Below are 24,032 nucleotides of genomic sequence, written 5' to 3'. Positions count from 1 at the left end.
AACACTGGTCAGGAATGGGCAAAAAATACTCAGTGTTTCTGCCTGCATGCAGGGGAATAGGTTTAAGTACCACTCAAGTTTTGTTGCAGACACAAACTTTTGCACTTAATTACTATTTTGTAGTCAAATAGTTGTAACATTACATGACATATGGTGTCACCATCCTCAAATACTTCATTAAAAAAATTAAGGAAAGCAGAGAAACAGCATGGTGGATATTGAAAGATCTCAGCCTGCATAGCCTAGTGAAATGAAGGTGGAAAGACAGGAAAAGTTGTCTCTCTATGGAAGTAAATATCCAGTAGAGTGTAGTATTATTTGAGATATTGATATCAGCAAAGTATTAAGTTAGGCTGATAGTTAGGAGGTCCAAGGCATGACCTTCAGCAGGGTGGAAGAACCTGCACTGTTGGACAGGACGGCTTGGAAGGCTCCTGGGAAGAATCAGGACAACACAGGCATTAAGCACTGACAACCGAGATGTCCCTCTTGGGGTGTCACCTCTGTGGTCACTGCTGTAAGGAAGCCCAGCTGCTGTCACTTGTTGGTTACTCTCCACACTGCACTTCCAACTTTTATATCCCAAATTTCAAGGCTTCTGCTGGTCACAGCACAGCAGATGTTTTTAATTTTTTAATTTTTTTTTAAGCTGGTGATCCTTACACTTGTTTCAGGAAGAGCAAAGACACTCACCTTTCTCTGAAGCTTTGGAGATCAGCTGTGGCTAGAAACACAGCTGAGCTGGGTGCAGAAGAGCTCTTACTGTTCAGGTTGGCAGGGACCTTTGAATATTTTGCCTATCTTTGGAGCACTGAATAACGTCTACTTCTCAGGACCAGCTGGTAATTTCCCTAACAACCAGCCTGCTATTAGACAGCCCTCATTACACATACTAACACTCCTGTTCTCCATCACAGTTTGTGATTTGTGGCCTTTTTTAATGCAGAGCTCAGTTTTACTATGAGAATTGGGAGCATATTATGGCCTGTGGCAGGGGAAGCCAGGAACAGAGACCCTGGGCATCCTTCTCCACTAAATGTCTATTGAAGGGGTACCTAAGACTGCAGTGGACTCCGTGAGCCTGGGGATCACTTCCCAACACCTGGTACGCATCAAACTGCTCTAAATGCAAACTGTAATATGAGAATCTGTGTGACTGCATTGCCCATATCATTGTAAGTCAGGCATGATATAAAAAGGAGAAGGTGGCAGACTACTGTGCTCCTTTTCACCAGAGAATCTGGATTTTTTGATACCTATCTACAAAATTTTAAATCTTTCATGTCAGATCCAGCTTTCCCTTCTTTTAGTAGCTTCCACATAGTGCAGGCTACTTTTCTGATCTTTCTGACAACCCAAGAGAAGCATGGGGGATGGTAGTATTTCAATAAAGAAAACTGTATTCACCTCAAAGATTCTTTGGTTGTCATCTTTCTCAACTTAAAACTTTTGCTTTCAGTGCTCCTTGGGGCCCTGTGACTTCCTGCCATGAACACAAATACAAACAGTAGACTTGGTCCCCAATGGATGGAGACTCAGCCTACCCTGAGAGTTTCCTCAGCAGTGCCCAAACCAAATGGCTAGCAAGATCTGCTGGTCCCCACACATATGGGGTAAATTTCTCAAAATAACACAGCAGAACTACAGAAAGAAAAAAAGGCTTTTATTTTCTAAAAAGCATGCTTTTGCCATATTTCAGTAATTAATATTTAACTTGTATACAACTTTTTGTACACCTATTTACATTTATTTGTGTTAAGTGGGCTTTGTTTTAAACATTGTCTTTCACATTTGAAAAAAAAAGAAAAGGGAGGGGGAGCTGAGATGAAAGGTTGTGTAAGAGTGGTCCTTCATTCTTCTAAGAGTTGTTTGAGATGCACTTCCTCAACCTGGGACATCTGAAAGATAGGAAGAGGCCAAAAAAGATCAGCAGACCCAGCAAATACCCTGGGGACCTCAGACCTCTCCTTGGAAACACAAAGTACCTTTTAGTTCATCAGAAGTCTCCTTGTGGCCCCTCAGTGTCAGGTGTGGGCTTCAGTAGAAGTCAGAGGGGAGGGGGATGTTGAGCGAGCGAAGCCACCTAGTCCAGCGGGACCCCGTCCCTGTAGCAACTCGTACAGGCTCATGCTGATGCTGGACCCTACCCGTGGAAACACAGGGGAGAAAGCACACGTCACCGTTGATAATCACCAGAAAATAACACAAAAAGCACTAAAGTGCGCAAATCAGCAACCTGTTTACAACGACCTTACCTTGTCTGTCGCTGCTGCTCGAGGGCAGCAGCTCTCAGGCCAGCTGGGCTCGTGTTATGGGCCCATAAAATATTGGGCGGACGTTTGCAATCCCTTGGCTCGGTTGCTGGTGAAAAGGCACTTGGAGGAAGGAGCATGCCTTCCTCTCTGTGTCGTTAGGATCAAACGTCTGGCTCTCAGTGTCTGCCACGGGTAGTGGCAGCAGAGAGGTGAGCATTTGCAGGTACTGCAGGAGTGGCGTAAGAGTGAGGCAAAACTAGAGAGGGTATTAATCTTGCAGTTGTGGAAACCAAGCTACCAAAATGAAGGTTTTCTTCCATTTTAAATAAAAGATAACAGGAATGAATGCAGGAACCAATTTCATCCAGCCCACCAGCACATGAGAGAATTTTTACAATGTTCTTTGGTAAAAGGAACAGAAAACACAATTTTTGCAGTGAGGTCAATAGGCAAACAAAAATAGGAGTGACAAAGCCACTATCGTAGGTGCAACCCAGGCAATTTTCTTAGCCCGGGGTTACACTTCATGTGTGATACTTTTCATCTGAAATGCTGGAAAGAAAGAACAAGCTTATGTAGTAAATTTTGCAATTGGTAAAGTCTGGAATGAAGGTGGGGAAGGAATGAAAAAGTACTTCAGATAAATAGTGTCAGACAAAATGTGCTGGTGGGAATAATTATTAATTTCAGAGATAAACTGCCTCAAAAAAGTATGTTCTCATTGTTCCCATCACAATACCAGATTTGTAGAAACTGTCCCACATGCTTAGCTGTACTTCTTAGCACGATGATTGGCTCTCCCCCTCTGAAAATTATCTCTAATCTCTGTCAACACTTCTCCCATCCAGCAATGCCAAAAACCCTTGCCAAAACCTGCTGAGCTTGTTCCACACAGGAGAGGTCAGTTTGGTCCCTAGCTTTCTGGTGACCCATCTCAGCTACTTCAATTCAGTCTTTCAGACCTTTTCATGGCTCTTTAGTTTCTCACAGGTAATGTGATCTATTGTCTCCAATTTTAGTGCACAAACCCTTTTATTAATTACTCCTGACATCATACTTTTCTACGTTGAGGGGAAAAAAAACCCTCTCAATATCCTACCAATGTCATGCTATTTAATCAATTCAGATGTGCTTACACCTTTATTCCAGACTCAACTGATGGGCAGAACAGCATTGACCACCATGCATATGCAAGAAATGCAAATGAGGGATAGTAGGGGAAATGTTTATCCACCTTCTGACAAGAAGCCCATTTTCCCAGAGAAGCATCTTCCCTTTTCTCAGTCCTGTTGGGACCTCATAGGGACTCCCCCTGACTTATGATGCAGCAATTTCTTCCCTTTGCATGTGGAGTTCTTCAAGCTACAGCTATTACATTGGTCACCCAGCTACCACACCATGAATGAAAAAAGTGGATCAGATGTGTTCTTGCTGTAGCAACTGAGCCATGACTGTGATTCCTTTTAAAACCTCTTCCTTGGGACTGCCAAGTGTCCTTTTTATTTGTAAGGTCCCAACCATCATCTTCCAACCAGTAGAATTCCTACTCAGACAGCACCTGCAGAAACTGCTAAATTTCTGACTTATCTATTGAACATGTCTCCAGGAAAAGGCAATTGGTTTGACACAGAGCTGGTGCGCACATGCTCCGAGACAAATTCCAGCCTCTGTCCCCATGTGCAAACCCACTCGTGCACAACATCCAAGTCAGACAACCTATCTGGACCTCCTTCATCAAAAGATAGGATTATCAAGAGTATGATTCTATGTGCCAACTCCATAAGCCATCCTCTAACTTGCAAAGGAAGAAAGACCCTAGACAGAACATTTGGGACGTCTACTGGAGCTCCCTTCCCCATTGCCATTACTGATGTCGTGACACTCCTAAGCTGTGATAGGCACCATTTGTCTTGCTGTTGCTGGGCCTTCTGCCAGTTTTGGTGCACAGTAAACAACAAACAATCCACCCTGGTGAGTCTCCATGAGTTGTCATAGGAGATTCTGGGACTACTTTATCTCTGATGACTTTTTTTGCTTGTGAACACTGAGAGATCTTTCCTAACACTGAGCGACTGCCCTTTCTCCAGCAAGTCCCACTTTCCCCTTCTGCCAGGAATAAACATGTTATTCAAAGCCTCCACCAACATATTATCCTGCTAGGCCTCCTGAAGTGACCTGAATGCCTTGAGAAGGTCCCAGCGATATCATCCCTTCTCTAAGGTTGTTTTAAGAACACTTTCAGTCCAATAACATGGATCAAATTGGTAACAGAAATCCTTTCAAGTAACTTCCTTAGAGTCATAAAGCATATTATGGAGAGAGACTAGAATACCCATGATCCTGCATCACGCTCCCTCTCCAGTTAGAGCAACAGACTCCCAGATTTCTCCACGGCATGAATTGCCTGAAGAAAACATCTCCCCTAAACAGTCAAATTCCACCAACAGCTTTCAAGCCTACCAAGTGAAGCTAGTGTTGCTCCTCCAGTTTTCCTGGTTCCTCAGTCCTCAGCCTCCCACAGTGATCTTTGTTCCTTACTTTACGGAGAATATTTACTTCCTCTCCCCTCTGGAGCTGATATTCAAGCCTACCACAGCTCCTCATGTGTAGCCAGATGAGCTGAACAGACCAACTTACAAGAGACCATTTTATAATGCTGTGGATTTGAAAAGCCAGATTCCCCACGAAGGGGGGACACAAGACATTTCGGCTTGGCACTCCTTCTTCTAAGGGTCAAAACTTCCTGAATATTGTAATTTTTCTCATAATTCCTTGTGTATTGATTCAATGACAAAAAGAGAACAGAAGGAAGTTGGTGCCCCAGAGGTAGCAGTCAAACAGGGCAAAAATTACATTTTCGGATATTTAAAATCTAAAAATATGTATTCTGAAATTCCAATTTACTAGACTTGAATGAAAACATCTAGATACTGCTTTCAGAGACTATAGGTTTAAGAAGCACTGTCACATATGAACCAGCTTTCCAGACTATTTTTATATTGAATACAACAGTTTATTTAGAATTTAGGACTCTACTCACGTGTTCTGCAGTGTGAACTCCACCTCCAGCTCCTCACGTGTCTGAAGAGAGGGGAAAAAAAGAAAGAAAGGTATATTACGTATTTTTCTTCATAGCTTTCATCATACAAGTTACATATAATTTGTAAAATATATATTTAGAATAGCACTTAGGAAAATTCCCAGAACATAAGAATAATTTGAACACCCCTCTGCCCCGTGGTGCCAACTGAAGGTACTGAATTTTAAGATACTGAAAAAGCAGTTGCTAAAACTAGTTTTTTGAAATCTAAATGCAATATAAGCATGCAGATGTAGGAACTGCTGCTATTCTGCTAAAACACACATTTTTCAGATTTTAATTCCCAACACAAAAAGAATCAGCTGCTTTAATAATATTACAGTTTAAAGTGGCTGAAAATTCAGATCTTATACCAAAAGCTAACAAACATGCCAGAAAAATTCAGAATTAAGGCACTGGGTAATTAGTTCTACCTAGTTCCATCCTAGATTTTTAGCACAGAGATTTGTTCTTAACAAAAACTAGCATGGAGCACTCATACAGGGATTTTAAGTCTTTCTTACAATAACAGCAAAATACAGTTTAAGTAGATTTTTCCTATAATGAAACACTGTAAAAGGATATAGTTAGATGGAAGGAAAGAATTTGCTTTTGCTCTCCCCAATTCCATTGCTCACCTGTGGATTCAGCTGAAACTTCACTCGAACAGTACGTCCTACGGTGAGTTTATCTATGTCAAAGAGAACTGTGCAGAGTTCGTCATCCCTGGTGATCGTGTCTTCATCACAGACCTTTAGCTCCAGCACATTCTGCAAAAAGAGGTTAAGAATATCACGGAGTTATTTCTATATCTAAGAGCTCCATAAGGTGGGAAAATCTCAAGACTAGGTTTTCCTCCATCCCCCCTCCAGTTTTAGGAGAAGAAGGAGAAAGAGAAACAGAGAAGGGAAAGAGATTTGGGAGTACTAGACTTCACATTACTGATTGTCCTGGTTTTGGCTGGGATGGAGTTAATTTTCTTTCTAGTAGCTGGTATAGTGTTATGTTTTGGATTCAGTATGAGAAGAAAGTTGATAACACACTGATGTTTTCAGTTGTTGCTAAGTAGTGTTCAGACTAAGTCAAGGATTTTTCAGCTTCTCATGCCCACCCAGCAAGAAGGCTGGAGGGGCACAAGAAGTTGGGAGGGGACACAGCCAGGGCAGCTGACCCAAACTGGCCAAAGGGGTATTCCATACCATGTGACATCATGCCTAGTATATAGAATATATATAGAATCATTAAGTTTGGAAAAGACCTCTAAGATCATCCAGTCCAACTGTCAACCCAACACCACATGCCCACTAAACCATGTCCTGAAGTGCCACGTCTACGTGGTTTTTGGAACACCTCCAGGGATGGTGACTCCACCACTTCCCTGGGCAGCCTGTTGCAATGCCTGACAAACCTTTCAGTATAGAATTTTTTTCTAATACCCAATCTAAACCTCCCTGGCACAACTTGATGCCATTTCCTCTCACCCTATAAACTGGGGGGAGTTGGCCTGGGGGGATCACTGCTTGGGAACTAACTGGGCGTCGGTCAGCGGGTGGTGAGCAATTCCATTGTGCATCACTTGTATATTCCAATCCTATTATTATTATTATTATTATTGTTGTTGTTGTTGTTGTTGTCATTTTATTAGTATTATTATTATCATTATTAGTTTCTTCCTTTCTGTTCTATTAAACTGTTCTTATCTCAACCCACAAGTTTTACTTTTTTTTTTTTTTTTCCTGATTCTCTCCCCCATCCCACTGGGTGGGGGGGAGTGAGTGAGCAGCTGCGTAGTGCTTAGTTACCGGCTGGGGTTAAACCACAACATACGTACACAAAGAAGCAGGCTTGTCTGCCTGGGGAAATGAAACAAGACAAGCAGGTCATGCAGAACATTCATGAACTTGTGATAAATAACTATGTTAAATGTTTCTACATTTATTTTATGGCTTTTGGTTCTAAGTGTATAAAACAAAAACAGGTACATAAAGAATGTTTAAAGGATTTCCTGTCCACCGTACCTAGAACTAACTGATCTTACTGTTATTTCTGTCATCTTTATCTTGGGTTCCACTTGCATGTGTCAAGATCAGGAATAGGATAACAGGGCCATATTCTGCAGGGCATTTAATTGCTTCTCACTGCTTCAGTATATAGTAGATATTTAAGTAACAAATAGCTGGAACAGAACAATACCAAGAAGGATGTAAGCAACAGAGTTTTTTCTGAGGAATCTTTAGCACCTCCAGTGTTTGGAAACTAGCTATATACTTATTGGTTTATTGTAGTTCTGCATAATCTACTGACTATCTGCAGACAGCAAATGGTGAAAACTATTTATTTTCACTACCTTGACTCGGCGGTCGATCTTATAGCAGAAAGCTTCATTCCAGACAGGGTTTTTGCTGTTCCTGATGGTCCTGGTCCGTACCTTCTCGGTTGAGGCAGTAGGAAGCCACAGTGTCACGTAACAGTCTGAAAGGGTGACTGTATAACAAGAAGATGAGCAGAGTGATAATGTATCCAGAGAAAGAATTACTGCACTGTGCACATTTAACCCTAATAAGACAAAGGTAACATGGTAGGGGCTTTCTTCCTAAAATATACAGGGTGAGGAGTAAATAACACAATGAAACACTCACAGGAAAACAGAAACCTCCTCACACATTTGCCATGCTCATTCCCACTTTTTTACTTCTAGTCAGACTTACTTTTCTTTTAAAACTTTACTTTATATTTGAAATAGCACTGCACTCCACATGCAGTACATGCACACCTATCCATGCTACATTGAGCTTTATATTCATGACTATGCAAATGACTGGGGCAGGGTAATGTTGCCAAAACATGAGAATATCTACCAGTATATGCACTCTGCCACGCGCACTCACACCAGCTCTAGGATGGCTCCTCTGTTGCTCAGGCAACACACCTCACAACCTTCAATCTGGGCTGCAGAGAGACTTCTTTTCTAGCATTTCCTCCATGGATTTGGTACCTTAACTAACTGAAAGCCTTTATCAAAGTGCTGGCTTAAATGAAGAACAACAGATTTTTTTTTGCCAAAAAGTGTTCTCCCATCAAAGATGAAAAGTTTAATTTCCTTATCACAAATCAGAATGTGCTAATTTCATATTCATTCATATATTTGACAAAATTTTTACAAGTTGCGTCGTTCTCAGCAATCCATCTGGAAAACAAAATTAGTTTCAGTACCACAGTTAAATTACTGTTGATTCTATTCCATCTTACTATTCTATCTGCAGACTGGAAAAATCTTGCTGCCACTCATGTCTTGGGAAGGAAGCCATGAGTGCCACCAAAGACATCAGCTCCTTCCATATTCTGACCCTCCATGTTTGGAGGGAGAAAGGCCAGGGAGTGAGACTTGCAGAAGCTTGATACAGGCACCAATGGCCTTTCTCTCATACCTATAACACAACACATATTCTCCCTATTTCACATTAGCAATGCTCAGACAGTCATCTGGTTCTTACAGCAACCTTGTGAGTCAGAAGAGGTCAACTCATAGTCAATCCCTGCATCATGCTCAAAACCTGTAACAGTGTTGTTATACCATATTAAGTACAATTTTCTTCATGTATTTCCTCTTTATCTTTCAGTAACAACTACAGATTTAGGTTTTTCTACCAGCCATATTTTTCCCAGGCTGTGCTTTTATTATGTAGTTAACCATGCTATCACAATCAGCAAAACCTTGATAATGACTGTGGGAAGGAAAGCATATCCAAAAAGTGGCCTTAGCCAAACCTGATCAGAAGAGCATGACCGATCAGATGTTCAGCAGAGGCACAAGCGTAGGGAGATGAAAATGTAAATGGTTAATGGTGATTAATGCTACAGCTTCCATTTTCAAAGGGCTAGAGACACACTGATGAATTACTTCACAGTGGCAATGTAAGGATTAAGCAAATAAGTACATTGAAGAAACTTGAATGACTTCCCAAGATCCCATAATGCAGTCAGTGTCAGGGTCAAAAACACAGCCTAGATTTCCAGGCCTATACCCAAATCAATTAAAATTATCTTGCTCTGGAACAACAGGAGGGAGAAATACTTTTAAAGCATATTTATTTTTTACTGGTGAAGTAAATGGGAACATGAGAATCAAAGATCAAGAAGAAAGATTCACTTCAGTAAATTAAACATAAACATTTCACTAACGCGAAAATATGAAAAAAAAAAAACCCCAAGTTTGACATGGGGAACACCAATGTTTTCTCAGAAAAACAGGAAACTAAAGTGAAGGAAATAAATGTTAACTCAGAATTGTAACAAGCAGCATACTGTTACCATTACAAACAGGTAGAAAAGGGATATTTTCCCATAGTTGAAAATACTGAGGTTTCAAGGAAAACTAACTGAAATGTTTGCCTTTTTAATGCCTCAGAAAAAGTAAAGACTGCCTGAAATATCCTTCCCACTGCAGACAAAAAAAATGAACAGGTTTTCCACCATGATTTGAGTTTCTTCAGAAAACAAATTTTCTGCTGAGAAAATACTCTTGCTGAAAAGTTTTCAAATCTCTCTACCAGATGGACTTTAAACAAATCCTTGGGATGCCCAGGTTCTGAATTCGGGCCATCTCAAGGGAGTAAAGATATGATATTCAGCTGTTCTTGAGTCCAGAATACAAGGTAATAAAGCAATATGATGCAGCAGACATGCCAACAGGCTTCATGAAGACTGTACGATTCACTGTGGTAAGGAGTGACTGTGAGCAAGTTGCTCCTGAGGACAGCCACAATGAATTGAAGCATAAGCAGGTGACCTGCTGGAGTACACAAATGCACATGCAATTGTGCAAGCAGGTTTGCAGACGCAATTGCAGTGACTGCCTGGTCAGATCAAATATTTGGTTGGTGCAAATCACCACTTAGGAATTTGAACATCTGGGGTTTGTTAAATAAAAATTCTTGCATACAACTATAAGCCCACAACATGTGTGCTTCTGTACATAAAAATAGGAAACCCAGAACTTTAGATCTTACAAGGTGCTCTCACTTTGTCTAATGAACCAAGTCCCTTTTTCAAAATGACAAAGTAAATTTCATAAAACAGAGCAGTTTGATCAGCTGTTATTTCTAGCGTAAAAAAATATTAAGACATAAGCAGTAAATCACAGAAGATTTTTTAAAGCTGAAAAATAAAAGGAAAAAGATACATAAGCACAGTAGTATTACATTGCGGAAGATGCAGAAGTAACCCAGCATACCACAAGTAAGCGCAGCAAAGATTTGTTCCCTGATAGTAATCATTCATTCAAAAATACTGTTGTTGTTAAGCACAACGTCCACATGTTCCAACCACATCTCTCCTGCCAGAAACCACCAAATCCAACCTCAGGTAAGTTTTCCTTCTACTCCTGACCCATCACACTAGTTAAAATCTCAAAATATATAGTAGGTTAACTAAAATTTACAGCTGATTTCCCTAGAAACTCTGACATGCTGCATGAAATTCTGAGTGTACCAAATGAAAATTAATTTTAAGCCATGTTCAGCAAGATTTTGGGGATCATATTGTGGACTTTTCCTCTTTGTTTTACATCTTTCCATTTTATTCTTGTGGTCTTTAGATTTAAATTTGCTTATTCTCTTTGTCTTTATTTCACCTTTTTCTTTCATGCCTTTCTAACTTCTTTAAACAGATGTTTCACCATTTAAATTTTCCCATGAAAGTGACTCAGTGGCATAATTGCATTTTGAAAGGCACCTGAACAAGCCTCAGTGCACCCAGGAGGGTAGGTTACTGAGGACCCACATCTGTGGAACAGAAGCTGTGAAGAAGATCCTCCATGAATTGGAAAATTCCAAATTAAACCAGTCCCTCCCCTGGGTGAGTCAGTGCCACATCTGGACAGTGAACAAACCATTCATTCCACCTATTGCCATTCTCATTCTCCCACTGAGGATTTTCTTTTTAAATTTGCTGCCACACTGTCTGGTTCAACAAGCCGATGCCCACTAGTCTGCAGAGACAGAGGTGAATCCTTACAGGGCTTCCACGGTTGGGTACCACCAGACTCTGTGGACTTCCCTACTGCAGAGATTTCTTCTGTCTCGGGCTCTTCTCACTATTAAGTCTTGTTCTGTGATCTGGCTATGACATTTTTCTCTTGTACTCTCTATTCTAGGTATCCTTTTCCTGCTTCCCCTCACTATCCCTCACTTTAAAACTCCTTTAAAACTCTCACAGTAGTGCTCTGTTTAATTTTTTCTGACTTTTAAATTGCTCCGTTCTCTAGGCTAAATAAATTCCTGGACACACTAGATATTATCGTCTCTTCTTGCATATTTATAAATTCTGTAGAAGTAATAGAATGGTTTTGCTTGTACTTCTGTTATTTTCATAGGTTTTCCTACTACTGCTGATTTTACATTTGCATCACCAGTCCTCTCTTTTCTTCTGTCCAGAAATTCTGTTGGGAATACTCAGGTTTCTTACTTAAAAGTACAAGAATTTTCATCATTTAAAGAGCAGCCTTCTGATCAGCAGCTAAGTCTGATGTCACAAGGGTAGGAAATACATCTTATACACAGAGGTACAAAAGAAAGAGATCAAATGCGTCACCTTGCTTGAGTCAGCCTCTTTACACTTAAGAGCAGAAAGCAACATTTCAGTATCACAATAAAAATAATTCTTGCAAAGTTGCAGCAACATATCTTTTTACTCCTACACAATTCAAGAACAGTAACATTGACCAAATATTTTCTTTACTTTAAAGAATTATAAGAAACATCCAACAATAGAAGTACTCACGCAAGTCTGCCTTCCGGGCATTCCTCACTCTTAGTATTTTTACGGTGAGCAAGTTGAAAGGAGATACTGGTCTCTGCACGACAATTCAAAAATAGAAAAAAGAAAAAATATGACAATGACATTAATATTATAGTCTATAGTCACAGACTACTGTAACCCTAAGGTTCTAAGGACGTAGATAAAACGAGGTTTTTAAGGTTAAGCCAATATAATTTATAAAAACCAACTGCAGCAGTTGGAAAAACTATACAAAATTTTTGGCACAGAACCCTTTTCAGGTCTGAAATAGAAGCAACAGGTTTCAAAACCACATACGAGTTGAGAAAAGGTGTTGAGAGTTTGATTTGATAAAGATCACTTCTTTCTAACAGCACTCCATTATTATCACAATAAACACCCCGACAGCACACACATGGGCATCCTCACCTCTTACACAAGACTGCCTGCACTAGAACAGACTGTCTCTAGGACGCCAAACACTGTCACAGTAGCTTTGCAAGTAGAGCTAAGCGACCACCATGCACCAGCAAAAGCGCCTGCACCAGCACAAGCTCCCACGCACAGCCTAAAAGGCCAGAAATGCAGCTGACAGTGACAAGACACTTCTCATGAAGACTCTGATCCATCTCTGATCTTCAGCCCTGATCCCCAGCAGAAAGCTACAAAACTCTTTCCAGAGATGATCTTGGGAATTAACTCACAACTCCACTAGATATCAGACACCTTGGCCTCAGAGATATTAATGCCATAATACCTTATAACTTCCTTGGCTCATACTAATATGCCTTCATATTCCTCAGGCTATAAATTAACTCTTTCCCTATTTCACCTTGGAGATAACTACTTAACATCTTTCTCTCTTCTCCCACACTAACATCTCCTCTGTTTCATAATCACCATCCTTCCTTTCAAAACCAATGTATGTACAGATACAATTTCTCTCAACACTTGCTTAAAATTGGCATTTAGCTTTGTGTCTACTGATTCTGTTTTAGAACAGAAACAGGTGGTTTGTGCCCAAAAACTTGCCTAATCTTTCTATCTATACCAGTTGGTAAGAATAGATACTAACTCTACCCATAAACCCTCTCACTCCCACGTTCATACTATACCCTAGTAAAGTTAATACAGTGTCCTAACACAAACACGTGGGTTTTATTACTTTGTATCTGAAGTGCCTGTATTAATCATAAGCAGCTAAAGTAAAGACAATGTACTGAAGTTAACTAATAAAATGTACCTTTCTACTGTTTCCTTCATATATGCTATACATTTTGCCAGACGATTTGTCTTTCCAGCTGTAGCACAAGGCTTTTCCTGAAGTGTTTCACAATGCTTTGACAAACTGTTGAGCAACTGGGACCATGACATGACATTGGACACTAACACGATGTAACAAAGCAGGTCCTTGTCCTCACCAACGAAAACCTCAGCACCTCTGAAAATGCAGCAGAGATGAAGAACAGCCTCCAAGATATGCCTGGGTAATCCCCAGCATCTCCTCTTGCACTCTCCCTTCGGTCGGCAAGGGGTCTGAAGATGCAGAGTTGAAGGTCAGGGAGACAGCAGCAGGAGGGTCAGAGCAGTCACCGATTCGGGCACATTTGTTCTACATTATCTTAACCTGTCCAGACTCTAGCAGAGGGCACAGTTTTATGATGCAGTTTGCAAGCACTTGAACTGTCAGCTGTGGGACATTTCAGCTGTCTCAAAGAGTATATCACACCTCTACCTGCTGCATTATCCCAAACTTGGCCACAAAGGAGAACTTGGACAGACACACCTTGAAAGAAAAAAAACTAGTTATTGGCAGGGGGATGGGGGTAGGGAGCAGGGGAAGATTACAGTCTCCAATCAAAAGCAACCAAAACACGCCATGCCCAGACTATATAGTTGAACTGCCAGAACTACTTTTCTATATGCATTAAATAGAATTGGGTAAAAAGAAGCACTCCTAGCCACAGGGACCAACAGCCAAGGCTTGTATATCCCTACCAAATCTATTGACATGTTTGTTATGTTTACGCTTGGTCCCTGCTTTCTCACCCAATAAATCCTAAATGTTTTTGTACTCAGCAGTGCTATTTCAGCAGAAGAGGTGGAGCATATCTTTTTACCCAGGAAGGATGGGGCTTGCATCCCTTGAATACAGAAGAACGGACTTGAGCAGAAGTTCCCCATCCCAGGGAAGTGCTATAACGACTAGGCTTGACAGCATTTTAGAGGAATAACCTTTGCTCAGCTCTTTGAAAACAAGCATCTAGACCTCTATTTTGTGCATCTCCAGTGGAAAGTGGTTATCTCCCTGCAGCCCTAAGTGGCACACAGAGATAGGATCTAAGAAGGGTGTTTCTGTGCTCAGCTGTCCCTGTTAGCTGGATGTACCTATTTATGCTGTACCCTGCTCAGCGGTTACAATTCCCATTCTGGTGTATCTAACTCTCCAAACACATTGAATCAATCCGCACTGCTTCACTCTGGGTTGTAGAGTCTGTTCCCATACTAGAGACTTGGAAGTCAGACCTTATAGCTCCTAACTTTTAAGTGCCTGAATGCTTTATGAAGTCTAGTTGTCAGCAACTTAAAGCCACACAGAAAAACTACTGGGGGGCATATCTTAAACTGGATAATCTGCTAGTAATTAGCAATGACTTCCACATCTTTCCCTTTAACATGATGATGACCATATCGCAGGCTGGGTAAGTTCCGAGGCCAGAAGCCTCCCGGGTCAGTTATTACGCACACTTCGACTTTCAGCTTCTGTATTTATTTGTCTGAGACATGGTTGTTACCTCATAAACCGGAAACACAAGCCAGGCATTTTAATAATCACTGTTGAAACTACTTAAATATATGAGATTGCAAATGCAGGACCTGGTCATACTATCCTACGTCAGATAAAAGTCCAATTAAGTCCTGTGGCACACTTGCGCAATCCTTACATATCTAGTGCCAGGGAAGTCAATAGGAGTGTTCATATATGTGAGTGTTCATCCATATGACTAAGAGTTACACAACTGGGCTCTAAAACTGCTCTATTTCAGCAAAATTCCAAGCTTAAAAGTCTGTTATGGAATTTTTTTCTTGAGGAGACTAGAGTGAAACACATACAACATTCCCAAGTTACATCAAGAGAAAAGGCAGTTATCGAAGTAAAACAGTGTGTCGGATCTATTCGGAGCAGAGCACCTTCCCTTAGTTTTCTTTTCAAAAAGGAATAGAAATCTCACCACTACTTTAAAAACTATGAAGACCAACAAAGAAAAACAGCCCTGTCAGAAAGAGTGGCAGGACTTTAAAACACAGACCAGTGCCTTGCTTCTGACCTGACTCAGGTATGTGGCACCTTTTAACTTCAAAGAGTTTTGGAGCCTCAAGGGCAGGCAGGATTTCATTATGTTACTATGTCTACCACCTCAGGCAAGGTCAAATGCATAAGAAACACTTTTCCTTGTACTACATGTTTTGTATTTATTTCACCCATTTTAAAATATCCCATAGCTGGGTCTTATTAAGTCAGTAGAAGTCACTGGGGTTGTTCCAGGATAAAAACAAATGGAGCAGCGGTGACTCAAGGCCTGTTTCTTTCCAAGAGCTATGTAAAACTTGTTTGGCTTCAGACTGCCATTTTCATCTGATTTTTCTTCTCTTCCTCTTTGCAGCTCCACAGCTGGACTTGCATGTTTGAATAAATCCAAATCTTAGAAGAGAAACCAAGGCAAGCATTTCCACAGTTCAACAGGGCTTTTTCTCAAGACCATGCTAACCTATATTATTTTTATATGATACAGCAATTTGAGTAATCTAAAAAAGTATTACTTTTTTGCCTGTCAGCTTAAGGGCACTACCAACATTTTCTCACCAAATTTTTTACATATTCCATTTAATTTAAATGGCCACTCAAGTTTAAATCACACACATCCCATGGGTTGCCCTGAAACTAATTCTGATAATGAAAGCTGATTGCCTTAACTGAGCCATTGAGCAACAAAAAACAACTCAGATATAATATGCTGATATATTTATCATCATGAATACCAACTTTCATGGAAAAAAAAAAAAAAATAAGCAGCTCAGGTCCTTCCTGATTTTTGCCTCTGTGAGCCTCAAAGAGTCAGGGCAGAAAGAAGGGGCTCTGGGTCCTACTCTAAATTTTATGTACTATATTCAGGTCAGTTCTGCCACCTTAAATACCCTAGAGACAAGAGGCACAATCTAAAGTCACTGAATTGTACATGTCTCATACCTAGAGACCTACTAACAATGTAAAAAGCACTGAGCATAAAAAAAAAACCCAGCTTAATCCTGTAAACACAGGCTAGGTTTACAGGACTAAAATTAACAATTTTTATGATCCGAGCATTCTTCCTTAGGGCTGCGAGACTGTACACAGAGGCCTAAACATAATTTTAAAAGCTACTTTTTGAAGAAATTCTGCAAAGTCTCTGCTTTACCACAGCATTTCACTTTGAACAGAGAAAGTAAGTGGCGCTCGGGCACAATCAGGCAACAGACACTACCAGTAACAGCAAACCTTCATGAGGCAGACCAAATTTACCACCATTTGGGAGAATCTCTGTATCACTGCAACCCCCCACGTGGAACCAAAGCCCAAAACAAACCAGGCTGGGAAGCCCCCAGGTCACTGAAGCAGGTGCAAGAGCCGATCTTTCCAACTAAAGATCCCCAGAGAGTTGCAACTGATATTGGCAGCCCCAAACCCATTGCAAGAGCTTGAAGACAGCCCCCTCCTGTTGCCGCTGTCATTGTTCCCATTCGCTGGCTCATAGCAGCTTATCTGATTATTTTCATTTATGCTAATGCCTGTTAACATGAACATCTGCTAATTGCCATGGGAGTTTTCATTTGCCTGTGCAAAGAATTCATCCTCGGTTCAGCCTTTACAAAGCTCCTTGTTGCTCTTTTTTTTGCTATCAGAGAAGTTTGGGCACTGCTCCCACTCCTACTGGGCTGACGAGATTGGGCTTGTCAGGAGGCTGAACACAACATATTTATTCTACAGTTTCACCTGTTCTGACACTGTGTTTTTAAACACTGTTACACAAAGAATTGCAAGCTCTATGACAGATTATTACAGCGCAAAGAAAGCCTACAAGGAATACTAGAGCACTAAGAACAACTGAAAGACCTGTTTAAACAGAGTCTTCTTATGAAGGAATAACGTATAAGACAAGTGGGTGTTTCATCCAAGAAATCAAAACACAAAAAAAGGAAGGAATTAAAAAATTAATATAGGTGTAGTACAAACTAGCCCAGATACAGTGCAACACCTACTCACAGCATCATAAGCATCAGACCAGACACCAACAGAAGCCAGACTATTCAGAGTTTACTGAAAACCAAGGCAATCATTCATCCACAGAGTTGAAGTCACAGCTCAGCTTTTCAGTTTTCAGTAAATATTGCAGTACAGTTTTCCCCTGAGCCATTGAATTCCTAACATTTTTTCTGGTGATCTACATTCAGCACTGGACAGCATTTAATGAAGGGCCAGCTAATTACTACCTACCGTTCTCACCGCTGGTGCTGAGGTGCCCGTAAAAGTCTAGGAAAAACAACACAAGGCAAAGTTAAGAAAACTAAGCTACATGTTAAACTCTTATTTTAGGCTGGCATATAAAAACATCTCACATTCAAAGCCATACTTAGAGCTATGCTCATTAATGACACTTATTAGGTTCTTTACTGACCACCAAACCCATCACAACTCTGTGCCAGCTTCTTATTTCCTAGACATGAAGCCTTTTTTTAAGGAAGCACAATAAGTTGTTAGCCCTAAAACATAGCTTGAAAATGCAGACATGCCACGAGGTTCTGTAAAAGGCTAGACTAGGAGAACCATCCTTGCAACCACGAGATCTGAGGAACAGCAAACTCGCTTTCCATGGATTCCCTGTACACGTCAAACAGCAGCTTCTCTGCTGTGCTCAACTTAACTGAAATACCAGATCATTTTACCCACTTTAAGCTTGCTATTGCTACTTCTGCTTACCTCATTTGAACTTAAATTTGATCCCATTGCAGCCCCGGATGCATATAAGTCCAACGTTAATAGACACCGAGTCGTACAGCTGGCAGGAGCTCCTCATGCAGATTAGGGGTGGAGGAATAGGGATTTTATGATGAGGCTCTCCTGCCCCACCCCTCTATTATTTCCAGTCATTAGGCAGTCCCCTCCCTGCTTCCTGCAGCCTATTAGGGCACCTCAACTGAGTCAGCAGACGAAGAGTGATTTCTTTTCTACCTACTGTGATGTTGGGGGGGGACACTGAAGCCCCTTTTCTGCATTTTTTGCAACAAGTTTTGCATTTATGCAACAACCCTAACCCCCAAGCAAAGCGCTTGCGACTAATTAAATCACAGCTCTCGGAGTATCTCTACACTGCCACCATCATACTGCAGGGTAGTGGAGAGAGATCTCAACAGCTTCTTTCCAACCCATGAACTCAAGTACCTGTAGCAGTCTTTCCATAGCCGCACACAGTTCAGCAAGGTAAGCGACCCCATTGCAGTGCCACAACTAAGTGATTGCAGGTCCCATGCTCCCCCGAAGCTACTTTGGGCATCTGTGCTACACTCAGTGACCTTGCCATATGCTCAGTATTCTTTGCCTGGATACGTAGCGTATATCTAGAAAAAAAGTGAATCCACGTCCAGAAATCTTGCAGTTTGATTTTAAATGCAATGAGAGGGAAAGGAGGAAGTATAAGCAGTAGGTGAAACTTGGGGGTGGAAGGGTGAGGCAGGAAAGAGGGTTGTGCTCTCCTGCGTGGGCCCAGGGAGCGCAGCAGTCCACCCATCCTCAGGGCTTACTTCAAAGGGATCTTGTGTGTGCTCGCTCTCACAGCGGGCCCAGCAGGCACCCCGCAGCAAACATGGGGACACAAAACCCTCCCCGATTCCTCTTCACTCTGGTGCACAGCGACTCAGACTCACTGCCTGTAGGAGCGCTGTATTATACTAGCCCTAAATTAACACGTATCTGCGGGCTGGTAGATTTTGGAGCTTGCAAGGCCAGACTCCGGCTCTGCCACGCTCTTTCCAGCCTCTCTGCTTGATGACAGGAGGCAGCTCGTACTCACTCCTGCATCACGAGACACAAGTGATTCTTTTTAAATCGATCTTATTCATACTGATGAATAATTCACTTCATGCAGGTAAAGAAAGTAACCTTGCAAACTGCAGTGGATGCCACCTAAATGCACACCCCTGTGCCATGGAGACCAGTATCAAAACAATTCTTCACAGAGGAAGAGAGGAGGTGTTGTCCAAGGAACGTCGCTAGAGTCAAATCCTCTTCACATGCAAGTCGCTTCCTTCTACATTGATGTCTCTGTGATACATGTGATGACTGTTCAGAAGGTCTTATCCAAAATGTGCAGTGGTACTATCTGGCAGTTTCCATCTAAAGCATTTAATAGCCTGCTGCTCACTCCATAGTCACACTTTGCACAGCCTTCTCAATATATATGGAATCAAAGGCAAATGGCTTATAAATACGAACCTGAAGCATCTGAAATGCTCCTTGAAAGAACAACCAAAAGATATTTCCAATGGACATGAGCATCTCTACCCTAAAGACAAAACATGTCTCTTAACTTCTGTCTTTACTACTTTATATCTGTTAAATACTTATGAACAAATTTAGGTAGAGTGGTCACAGCTGAGAATCACTTACTTGCACTCTCGCAAAACCAGCCTTTCCAGCTTTTGAAAGAATACCTCCCTGGAGAAATTCCAGTATTAAAATTTAAAGTGGGAATCTGCTTTCATTAAAAATGTCTGCAAAACATCCTCTATCAAAGGAAAGAGGGTAGGTTATCCAGCTCAACTTCCCTGAGTTGTCCCAGCAGATATATATACCTATATAGATTTTTACCATCCCAGCTGTTTCACAGCCAATACAAGACTCCCTGACATTACATACTTTTACCCATGTCACTTTTAAGATCCATAAACGAGATATCACTTCACAATTTAGAACATTATTCCAGAGTCAGTGCATCTTGCCCGCTGAATGGTTTCCTGATGTTCAGATTATGTCTTCCCTTTCTCAAAATAATGTCTTCATTACCATACCCAAAACATGTTCAGAAATAATTCTTCCTCTCCTGTTCATGACCACCACCAAGTTTTGTAGGTGACATTGTCTTCTCTTAACCGCTGCTTGTCCAAGCCACACAAGGTGGCTTTGGAATATAGTATCTTTAAAAGCTTTGTGTGAGTCAAGAATTATGATCTCAACAGTTTTTCATTTATGCAGTAAGTTTATGATAGAACTAAGTGCTGAATGCTCATAACGCCCATAACGGTAAGTCCTTGTCATCACTGAGAAAATTTTAACTATTGATGGCTTATTCACTGGTGCCCATAAGGACTACACAATCTGGTTCAAAATAAATTGTGATTTTGTAGTTTGTCCCACTGGCATTTTAAAGGTAGAAATATATCCCTAGGATTATGATTTCAAAAAGACTATTACTTCAAAGGTTAAGTATGATGTTGGGTTTTTTGCATTTTTCCTTAGTTCTTCCACAGTTCAAGGAGAATTTCAAAGGCAACCATCAAGCATGCAGTAAGTAAATTCACAGGTGATTACCAAAAGTCTAAAGAGCCATATATTGGCTCTTTTTAGCAATCACATTTCCAGAGTAAATAATTTAAAACAGGTAGTGATCTTCATATACATGCTATTTACACTCTTACTTTGCTTTCTAAAGACTAGAGAGGCTGTGTTACTGATGAGGGAACACACAGCAGTCTCTTTAAAGCTCTGAGCAGTAACAAGGAAAGTAAAAAGGAAAGTACAATTTTCCTCTGCTCTCCATCTACTTTGTAGTGCTCATTTACATGCACATGATTTTGTATCTGTGTCTTAATTAAGGCAAAGTGGAGCAAATATAAATATCTTGCTGATCTGAGGCATTTACACTTAATCTAAACTACCCTGTTGCAAGCACTAGTTTCCCCAACATGATATTCAGATAATTGTATATCTAAGTGCAGTAGGTTGCAGGTAGCACTAACAGCTGCATCCAGTATCACACAATTACCTTATATACCACTTCATCACCTTCTGATAATCCAGGACTACAGAAATGTATGACTAATGGGGGTTTTCATGTTATTGCAAGAGAAAAGTATCCTTGTACCACCTTTGGGATAACAATGGGAGTTGGTCATCATTTAAACACCTTGAAGGTAACAAGAAGTGTAAATAACCAACAACATGCTAGAGGTGTTACAAAATGATGTCACGTTAGAAAAGAAATAGTCAGAATTACCAAATAAAGCAAATTAACAAATAAACAAATATAGTGTCAGATCTATAGTTGGGGACTTTCCCCAGCTCTAGGCTTTCAGTTTGTTTTCCTTTTTCATTTCTTTTTTTATTAAAAAACAGTTCTGTAAGCTACAAAACCTACATAGACCTCACCCTGCCAATCAAACAAGAAAGCAAGCAGTCCAAGTCAAATTCCAGTTACACAATGGACCTAAGCTCAGTAATCTCTGCACACAAGAAGAATTACCATGGATGAAAAGTGTCACTTCCTTCCCCGTGGTATCAGATTTCTGTCTCTGAAAAATTCAGCTTTGGCTACATACTTTTTGGCCTGCCACTAATTTAAAGCAAGTCTGGCATAAAAAAAAAAATAAAAAAAAAAATATATCTTTCACATTACTTTTCATGTTTATACATACAACATCTTCAATATACCTGTCCTTTAATACTCTACAATATCCTTGATGTTTTGTATCACATAAGGTCAAAAAAAAAAAAAAAAAAAAAAAAACAACACAGAAGATCCAAAAAAGAACTTCCTGAGAAAACATTCTTGGAGAAGGCAACAGGGGGCACAGGTTAGAGAAAAAAGTCTGAAAATTTTTGTATCATCAATTTTTAAGTAGGAGAGACCTTCAATCTGACTCTGACTTTAAATTCCTGAGAACGAAAGGTGCAAAATCAGTCACTGGAGAGAGAGATCACACTAGCTGATCAGGGCAGAGGGGATTATATTTTTGCTTAAGGCACTATTCCAATTATGACATATATGAAAGAGGACTTCTGCCTTCAAAAGACTATTGAGAAACTTGATTAAAACAATTCCACATGCCTTTGATATGTTTTGGAGAGATAAAATCTCGCTTCTCCTACTTACTCACCAGAAGCAATTGGGCAGTTTTGCCATCCAAAATTCATCAGTAAAGTATTGGCCCGGCTGTTTCCAATATATGCAATCATGCCTTCAGTTTTGTTGCAACTGAGTTTCAAACCCAATCCTTGTCTCAAAAAGCAGTAGCTCGCAACCTTTATCTCTGCTTCTCCCTGTGCTCTGTAGATCTGAGCATCCAGCAGCATCTCTCTTTACCTTTGCAGGAAGAGTCGGAGGTTGCCTGACCTTTCCAGGTTCATTTGACACTTCAGACACTGTTCAAGTAGCTTTTTCTCTTTCCTAACCCCAACAGACCACAGACGTGAGGAATACCAGCACCAGCCTGTGTCAGCTAATTAGCCAGTAATTCCTTTGGCATAAACGTGGCAAGACACAGAGCCCAGGACCTTTACAGGGAAATCTAGAGCCAATTTGAATCTGAACCAATTCTCAGAATATCAGGAAGTCACCTCATGTCACCAGCTAATTAAAGGGGTAACTTCATCTACAGTCAGCCTGAGAGATGTCCGAGTCCTAACAGAGGCTGTAAAGATTCACAGCTAATTACTTACAGGATCGTGCCATTACATTTAGCAGAGCTTGTGTGACAGGTCACAAACAGGTGTTTTCAAAAAAAGAAATTGTTGTTGACCTACCTGGATCTTAAATAGAACAATTATGCCAATGCTGAATCACTTTGAAAAATCCAGCCGATATGTCACTGAGCCTCAGCTCCTTCCTTAAAAAAATAGCAGCAGTGATACTGAACATCTCTCCTTTGTTATTTTTTATTAGCAGCTGGCAAACCACTGGAACAAACGTCTCTTCCCCTGTCCTTTTACACTGCCTTTCACCATCACATCACAGGCAGGACTCTGAAGTATTGCTGCAATGCAAACAGCATGAACAGGTTTTAATAGGACAGAAAAAGAAGCCTTTCCTTCCCCAGACAAAAAAACAAATGAGTCCATTGTGGATAAAATTTACAAGCCACCAAGGTAAGACCACCGAGCTTGGCGAGCCCAGGGAAAGTGTTAGCCTCACCAGTATCAGCTTCTTGGAGCCAGGTCCCAACTCAAACACCAGCACTTGTCTGACTTTCCTTCAAATCAAAATATCGAGCTGCTAAGCTAGACAATTTGGGCAGCCTAAGATTTTTCAGTGGCTTGCTCAACAAGTCCAGATTTCTTAAAATGGACTCCCTTTCCTTAGCTCATTCTAAGCCACCCTAATTTTCTGGGTCTGCTGCCAAAAACACACATCATCACCACACCTTGGGTGAGTAAAGCTGAAGGCCCGGTGCCAAGTGTTGCAACCACCAAAAACCAGTCAGTGGAACATACCAGGCACAAACTGCACTCCTCTGTTACATCTTCCTGGTGCTGTAAAAATGAATCTTGAAAATCTTTAAAATACTTTAAAAATACTTAGCAAAAAATTTTAATCAAAATTTTAAAACCTCATTTCATTATTGTTTAAAAATAAACTTATGAACACAACTGAGCTGTCAGAGCAACATCTTCCTTTTCTTCTTTGCTCACAAAAAAGTATTGCCACCTCACTGGTGAGACATAACATCAAATTATCCTAACCAAGGGCAAGAAAAGAAGGTGAAAAACTGGCTTTCTGGTTAAGAGGGCAGAGTTGAAAACAAAAGATTTATCAGTAACTGAGAAAAAGAAAATAGTTGTTGGGCTTGACTACCTTAGATCCGTGAAAAGGAGATGCAAAGGTTACTGCCGA

General features: G+C 40.7%; 1 protein-coding gene across 2 annotated transcripts in view; it reads right to left on the bottom strand.

Moving 5' to 3' along the window:
- The window catches only part of LOC115336927 (cytosolic phospholipase A2 epsilon-like), a 34,528-nt gene extending 16,272 nt beyond the window's left edge, over positions 1-18,256 (bottom strand). Inside the window, exons 1-6 of one of the 2 annotated variants that reach the window (XM_030004729.1) lie at positions 18,128-18,256; positions 17,645-17,680; positions 12,115-12,187; positions 7,682-7,818; positions 5,973-6,104; positions 5,296-5,336 (exon numbers count right to left, since the gene is read on the bottom strand). In XM_030004729.1, the coding sequence (XP_029860589.1) occupies positions 5,296-5,336; positions 5,973-6,104; positions 7,682-7,818; positions 12,115-12,187; positions 17,645-17,680; positions 18,128-18,154 (446 nt within the window). In that variant the 5' untranslated portion in view covers positions 18,155-18,256. The remainder of the gene's footprint in view (positions 1-5,295; positions 5,337-5,972; positions 6,105-7,681; positions 7,819-12,114; positions 12,188-17,644; positions 17,681-18,127) is intronic. The other variant, XM_041119103.1, reaches the window with a different exon arrangement.
- Between the last annotated feature and the right edge of the window lie 5,776 nt (positions 18,257-24,032).

This window comes from Aquila chrysaetos, chromosome 2 (assembly GCF_900496995.4).
Source record: "Aquila chrysaetos chrysaetos chromosome 2, bAquChr1.4, whole genome shotgun sequence".
Lineage (NCBI taxonomy): Eukaryota > Metazoa > Chordata > Aves > Accipitriformes > Accipitridae > Aquila > Aquila chrysaetos.
The sequence above is the reverse complement of the archived record's forward strand: the minus strand, read 5'-3'. Positions and strand labels throughout refer to the sequence as shown.